At 44.0% G+C, this 7,735-nt stretch overlaps 1 protein-coding gene across 8 annotated transcripts in view; it reads left to right on the forward strand.

Moving 5' to 3' along the window:
• The first annotated feature begins 4,220 nt into the window (after window positions 1-4,220).
• The window catches only part of LOC109509953 (methylated-DNA--protein-cysteine methyltransferase), a 25,693-nt gene continuing 22,178 nt past the window's right edge, over window positions 4,221-7,735 (forward strand). Inside the window, exons 1-2 of one of the 8 annotated variants that reach the window (XM_019859923.1) lie at window positions 4,221-4,281; window positions 7,206-7,351. In XM_019859923.1, coding sequence (XP_019715482.1) covers window positions 7,215-7,351 — 137 coding nt within the window. In that variant the 5' untranslated portion in view covers window positions 4,221-4,281; window positions 7,206-7,214. Of the gene's footprint in view, window positions 4,282-4,524; window positions 4,573-4,892; window positions 4,996-6,934; window positions 7,066-7,202; window positions 7,352-7,735 lie in introns of those variants that run through there. The other 7 variants (XM_019859922.1, XM_019859919.1, XM_019859921.1 and 4 more) reach the window with 7 other exon arrangements.

Genomic DNA, 7,735 nt, shown 5'->3' on the forward strand with positions numbered 1-7,735 from the left:
GGACACTGATTAGCTGCTCTGTCAAGCGTGTAATACGAGAGGCACAACCCCTGGTTTATCAGTCATTTATCTGAAGTGCGTCCTGATATTATCACTGGATCCTAATGTCATCATTATGCCGCGCAGCATGTGCGGGCCAGTGTGTCATGGCGTCGGCGACACCGCCTGTCAGGAGTTCAAGCCTCTTCATTTGCAAAAGTGCTCGCGCATTCATGGCGGCATGTGTCAACAGTATAAAAAAATCAAACAAAATAGTCGAGGCAAAAATCACATCAGACATGGAGGGACACAGGCGCGCTAAGTAAGTGGACACTGGAGGCGGACGCGGGGAAATGCGCCGCCTCTTTGTGGCCATCGGGCTAATTCTTGAGAGAGGAACCAGGAGGGGGGAAAAGTGTCCAACTAAAAGGAAGAAACTAACATGTTGTGGTTTTACAGGTTGGATTCACAGCTTTTGTACACTTGGTCGATGCCCAAAATAAAAAAAATAAAAAAAAAAGCCCCAGATGTGCAGTGTGAGGCCCAGAGAGCCATATTAGCTAACACGGCACGGCTAGCTCAAGCTGTCTGGACTTAATCAAATGGCTCCCGCTCTGCCAACCGAGGCAACATGACAGCCATATTTAGGAGGGTACACACACGCACTAATATAATCTTCCGGTCGGTGTCAGCGCAAGTTTTTCCAAAGGTTCTCCTGAGCAGTTCTTTCCTTCACCCAGACCGATTCAGTAAAACCGTAGAAGCTGACAGTCGTAAATGTTAAATCTGTTTAATGTTCACCATCACCAATTCTTGTGTGTGGGCAATACCGACTGCGCGGTTGCAACGTAAAAGAGAATGGTAGCCGCCATAGTAGTAGAATACACACGGATCAATAATCAGGCCGAGTTTAATGGGGTTTATCCCCCCCTCTTGCGATTAAAGTAAGCAAAGGCCTGATTGGCGGATGTTTCTAAAAGATGATTCGGACTGATTAGCCTTCCTGATCTATTCGAAAACAGGGCGGGGCAGAAAATCTGAAATGTTCAACCCGTTAAGGGTTTACAATCGCAAATCCTCGTGGGTGCCGTCAACCTCCGAGTACGGACTCGATGATCGGGATGTGAAACGTACCGGTAACAAGTTAATCAGGATACACATTTGACGTCAGCGCAGTCCTGCCCGAGCTTCGAAACATGCGACCACCGTCCCGGTCTGCTTGGAAAACGGTCGCAGCCAAACATCATGAATGTTAAACCTGTTCAATATATATGTTTTTTTACAATCACACATCCTTAAGGGCAATTTATTTATTTTTTCCGTCTTGTGTGGTTGCTCATGTTTTTAAAATCGCTTAAAAATTGTGTCTACCTAGCTTAAGAAGCACAGGGGAAGGGAATGGGACACGTGATGGAGCTCTGACAATCACACACTGCAGGTTGGACAAAGGTGACCAAAAAAAAAACGTTTTTTTTAACCAATATATGACCAAAAAAAAAAAAAAAAAGCTGGGGGTTGTTATTGTCGCAAACATCTGGCGGCATATGCCAAAAGGAAGCCGGTCGAGCTATAAGTCCGTCAGCACCTGACACAAACAAAAATAGTGAGGGAAACTGCGCAGGAAAAGCAGCTCTGCGAGTCTCAAACAAAAGAGATCAGTCCAGACAGGCACCACACCTTGGCAATGATGCGGCTCACAATCAAAGGAACCGTCGTCATCACTGGAGTCCTGTTTTGAAAGGATATCTTAAAAAACCTTTAAATGCGCTCGCTTCGACGGAAAACAATTGGACTCTTTGATATACGGCTCGTTGCCATTCACACGTACTTACATGGCCGTTTGTGACGGCACCTTTCCGTCAAACACTAGTTCCTGTAAGTCAAAGACCAATGACGGCGACTGCACAAACAAAATGTTTAATGTGGGGACAGATGGGACCCATCTGCTGTACTTGCGTTAATTAATTTGACTTTCAAAAGTCAAATAACGATCTTATTCCAACAAGTCATCTATTTTCTGTCGTGCTCGTCCTCATCAGGGTCACGGTTGACCTGGAGCCGGTCCGAGTTGCAGGGCCCGAAAGACAAATGCTCACATTTACCTTGGGCGGGTGTGGCTCAGTTGTGACAGCCACCAAAGTGACCACAGGGTCCGCGGTTTGAGTCCAAAATCTGACTGCCTGCTGTCGAAGTGTCCTTGGGCAAGATACTGAACCCTAAATTGCCTTCAGCCTGGCATTCTAAACGTGAAGCGGTTTTTAAATTGCCTTTGCTGCCTAAACAAAGCCAAAAAAAAACAATAATAAATAAATAAATGTTCGAGTCTTTAAGAGCGTCTTCGGACATGCATGTTTTTGTGTTGACTTTAGAGGACCTCCTATAATTGTCTTTACAGTGTGTGCTATTTGTTATGCATTTGAGCTTCATGCTTGGCTATGTACACACACGCTACCCTCTATTTTATCTTTTTTTTTTTTCCATCAAAACTGTTAAAAAAAAAAACATTTATTCATCATTAAAGCTGAAACGGGACATGAATTGTCCCTGCCACATATGGTAATTCTTCCTGGCCACCAAGAAGAGCATTCCTCATGATTTCAAAGCGTGTGGCTCCCCGGCTCCAGCAGAGGGGGCTGCTCACTGCAATCATATGCTGATTAATTGGGCCTGATTCTCCCCATGCTGGGAACATAAGTTGTGCCACACTGGAGGCTCCATGTTGGTATGCGGCGAAAAGGTCACAGGGCGTCTTCCAGTCACCTTTCAGCAGAGGCGGCCCTTCACATCACGTCCGATGGACATAAAGAAAAGAGCCGTTTCCTGATGATCCCTCATCAAGCCTATATCAAACTAGGCTATGTTCATTTTTATTAATTGTGCATGTTGCTCTCTAATTAGCTAATGAGAGACAAAAAAGCAGGTTTTTTCCAGCAAGAAAAATGCAAATGGCTCTTAGAAAATAGCACCAAAAAAGTAAATGGCAAGGCTGAGAATCGTCCTTCATTGAAATGTCAGAGATAAATGGCTCAAATGTCACATCAATTAAAACGGGGGACAGTTAGTAGTTCATTAAAGAGAGAGCCATATTGCACCGTCGGGTACCGTTGCCAACCCTTACTATCTGGGGCAGACTGGCAGCGGGTCCAGATGGCACAGAAATCCTCACAGATTTCAAAATGGTCTCTGCAGGGGTGGCGTTTTCGAGCCCCACAACCCCCCACCAACCTCACCACTGAGATGGGGTGTGGGCCACCGGCCCACGCTGGCCTGCACATTCCAAACGGAGGCGTGCGGGGAGCCGAAATTAAAATAAGGCTGGCGAGGACAAAGGGCATTTTTTTTAAACAATACAAAAATGACTGAAATATTGTGCTGGAGTTAAATGTACGACTGCTCCAGGGGACATAAGAAAAGTCCGCTCCACTTTCGACTGCATAAAAACTGCAATAAAATGAGTGTGCACTGCCATGTGTGTTGTTTATAGTGACATGCCAGATTTATTAGTTTGTCATGCATACATGCATTCACGCGGATATTTTTTATTCACAGGCATTATGCTCTGGACCCCTATAGACCTCAGTGAGGAGCCACAGGAGACAAGAGAACTGGATAAATGTCTTTGCTATAAGTGGGACTATAACATGTCTAAAATGAATACGGATACATGTATAATCGTATTTCTCCTGTGAAACTATCAAACAAATCAAGTATCTAAATCATTACTGTTACTTGTCTGTGGTGTGTTGGGACCCTACGGTAAGACGCCAAATCCCAATTTGAGGCCCATTTGCCATATATTCGATAAGCCTCGTGTTTGTCTCTGACGGGGGAGGGGCCGAGATGTGGATGTTGGCCAATCGCTGAGAAAGAGAAAACCGATTTCTGCCTCTTTTGATTGGTGGTCTGGTTTGTGCGCAGGGAGAAGCAGGAAGTTATGACAAAGGAGATTTTAAAGTGATTCATAAGAAGGTTTAATATCATAAGGGTTTGTTTTACACTTTATAAGAAAGATAGCACACACATTTTCCTTTTATTTTAAACAAATACACCAAATATAGCTCGGTATTTGATGGAATGGACGCAGTGCTCGCCTAATGTTTCATTCCCCAATTTTAATGTGTGAAACATGTAATGCCAAGAAAGGTTTTTTTTTTTTTTAAATTCTATTCTGTATTATTTGTGGCGTTCTTTCATGGGGGAGGGTCTTATATATAATGCTGTCCAATCATTGAGGGGGAGCCATCTTCAGCAATTTGTGACTGGGCTTCTTTAGGGGAGAAACGGGAAGCGCTTAGAAGAAAGGTAAGTGAACGCACAGAGGCCCAATACTTAATTGTAAATGTTTAATTTGCAGTGGGTTTTTTAAAAAGTATTTTAAATAAACGTCAGGACATTTAATGGAATGTACGAAATCGGTTATGACAAAGACAGTACTGTAAATAAACTCTTGACGAGTCAACTGTTAGTCGCTGAAAGGGGCGGGGCTTCGATGTGACGTTTTACAGTCTACCTAATGTTAATGTGATTGGTCGGTTCACCTGCGCGACAGGAAGGATGAGAAGGAAGGCAGAAATGAACGGACGCTGTACTGAGGTTCGAAACTTACTTGTGAGAGTTTTATTTACCGTGTTAGTCTTTTTGAAGTATTAAAACTCATCAAAACCTTTAATGGAACAGACATGACAATTTGCGTCAAAAAGGAGTGCCTCTGACTAATCACCGAGTGTGCGATTGCTGTGATTGGTAGGCTACGACGCGCGCTTCAAAAAAGGTAGCAATGAGAAGCAAGGGAAGTAATATTAGTCTTTTTCTTTTTTTTTTTTTAAAAGAGAAATTTGTAATTATGGAATGGAAGCTATACTTTGTGTCACGCGATGTGATGTTGTCCAATCAGGAAAGGCAGCCAACTTTCACGTCCTGTCATTGGTCGTCTTCGTCACGCGCGCGAGGAAACAGGAAGTGATAAGAAGGAAAGCAAGTGCCCCTCGTTGACGCTGCTTGGACTCTCCTGTCATTGTAAGGGTTTCATTTACTACTGTGAATGTTACTTTTAAACAAACAAGGGGCATTAATTCAGTGAATAGAGGCTATAGTAGCTTTCGTCAAGTAGAGTTACACTACTTCGTTTGGAGTACGAGGGCATGTTGACAGTTTATGCAACAAACGTGTCTCCTCCTCCTCCTCCGCCGTCGTCTGCTGCGCTCGGCGTGCCGACGTGATGGCTTTATTTTTAATCAGAGCAGACTATTAGCCGGGACATAATTGCCAAAGTCCATTATTCTTTTTTTTTTCTGCGGGGTCTATTAGCGGTTTGCTAAATGGCAGGCAGTCTGCTCGGTGCGTATCCAAAGTGCACGCTGTACAACTATTGTTTGGCTCAGAAATGTGCTCGCCTTTATTGTCAGTGCAGGCAAACCCCCTGTGAGAGCTGCAAGAAGAAGAGTAGAAACAAGAAAGTTGAAACACGCACACACACACACACCACGCATACGCACACAGAGTTGTGATCACATACCATGACAGATGTGTGTGCTTGTGTCAGGAAGGGAGGCTCTGCAAGTCTCTATGTAAAGACACTGCCTCTTCTAGTAGAATCACCAATAAATGTACGTAAATAAGACACTGATGCCACATTCTCCCCTGCGTGACCATTAATTAATGCATGGCTAAAGAAGGTTCTTTTTTTCACATTTAAATTGAAAGTGTTAACATGTACAATTTAAGCCTGGAATCAGCACCGGTGCGGTTCTTTTTCTCACTGTCAGTCCTCCAAGGGCCATAGTACATGAGTTAAAAATTATGATGTTGTGTACATGCAAGGTGTTCCCCAAAATTTGACATGATGTGAATTATGCATATCTGACTTGCTACCTTTTCGACAAATTAATGTAATATTACCTTCCTCTGAATTGTTTGTGCCATGTCCAAATCTGCTTTCTGGTGTGGTGTGTTTTTCTTGAATTTTCTCCAAAATGCACACTACGCACTTGACTGTGTGTTTGAGCATGTCATAACGCACAAACACCTTTTCATTGCTCGTGAAGTCATTCTTCACAGCAAAAGAACAAGTTAAGCACGAAAATAACATTGAACCTAACTCCAACTCATGAATCTTATTTTTTGCGGTCATATCTTGTTGAAGCCAGAGTCGGCGCAGTGATATGACTATGAAATTGATGTCCACTGTTAGGGAACACACTCTTTATTTGAGGCATTTGTGAGTTAAATGTTTTGTTTTGTTTTTTGACTCAGCAGTTCTTCTGAGGCAAAATGTTTTTTGTTAGAGTGACACAGTGGACTAGATCAAATCCTGGCCCCCCATGTCTGAGGTTCCTATTCCCTTACTTTAATTCGACTACTGTCTCAAGGAAATTGTAATAAAACAGATCGAAACCCATTTTTTTCCCCCCCAATATTATCCAATACCGTAAAATTACAGAACTTCTCAGGTGAACATTTATGCAAGACTGAAATAATAATCTTAAATTTCTGGCATAGCAATAGACACATTTGATTCCAGGTTTTAGAAACTTCCCAAGTAAAGGTTATTGGACGGAAAAGGTCTCCTTGGTTAAAACTCCTTCAAATCAATGTGACCTTTATTTGTCATTACCCCCATCCCTCAAAAAAAAAAAAAAAAAAATTCACATATAACGTAGTCAATCATCTCCCGCTTCCCCCTCAAAGTAAAAATAAAAAAGCAACTGCTGTCTGGTTATTGCCAGTATCCATCTCAGTCGTCAGAAAAGCTGCACGTTTTTGCTGTTGTTAAGGGCTGGAAAGCAGAATCCCATTGGAGTTGCACCCCAAGGAACAAATTTAATGCTAGAAAAACATCCCGGCCATCAACCAAAAATGACGGATTGAAAATAATGTCGAGCTATCTTGGGAATCCCCCACCAGACAAGGGAACAGACTGCATTGTTTTTCTCATTTATGTGATATATAGAACAGAAAGAGGGGGAAAAATGGGCGATTTATTGGTGAGATAGGCGCATTCCTTCCCATGCACCAAAGAAATATTGGATTGCAATGTCGGGATCAAGCCACATCATGACATTGTTTGGAAGCGAGGTGCTCAAACATGTAAGCCATCATCTGTTGGGCGGCCCGCCCGCGCCTTTCGCGATAGATCACTCAAATGCAAATGCGTGTGGGGAAATTGCGGCAAGTGGCCACGTGCCGATGTCAATGACGTGAGGTGTAAATTGCGCTTCCTTTAGCAGGGCGACCAGATGAGGAAGCGGAGGGAGAGCCCGTGCACCCTCGAGACGGCCACGTTGCTCAGTCCCCTGGGGACCGTCCGAGTCGACGCGTGTGACAGCGGCGTGCACGCCGTCCGGATCCTAATGGATGTCGCACCTGCTGAAAGGTACCGTACCACAGCCGGCCCGCTGACGCCATAAACAAAGGTGTGAAATTTACAGGCAGACAGTATCCACTCCTGTGATGGAGTGCCGCCATCGCTCATCGCGAGCGGGGGTGGGGGGCTTTTTGTAGATCCCACAAGAAATATCCCGCACGAAAGTTGGGCAAATATGAGGAGGCGCTAGAAATATGAGGGCCACTCGAATATGGTCGGCCTGGAAATTGGATTTCCGGCGGCGCGCGCCCGCTTGTGATTTTTTTTTTTCTTTTTCTTTTTCTCCTTTTTTTTTCACCCTCCGTATTTGAAATTTCACCCAAGTAACCGGTTTATTACTCACGCGGGAGTCGATTAGAGCGCCGTGTCTGCGGGGGTCGCAAACGGCCACGT

This window comes from Hippocampus comes, unplaced genomic scaffold, assembly GCF_001891065.2.
Source record: "Hippocampus comes isolate QL1 unplaced genomic scaffold, H_comes_QL1_v1.1 scaffold39, whole genome shotgun sequence".
NCBI lineage: Eukaryota > Metazoa > Chordata > Actinopteri > Syngnathiformes > Syngnathidae > Hippocampus > Hippocampus comes.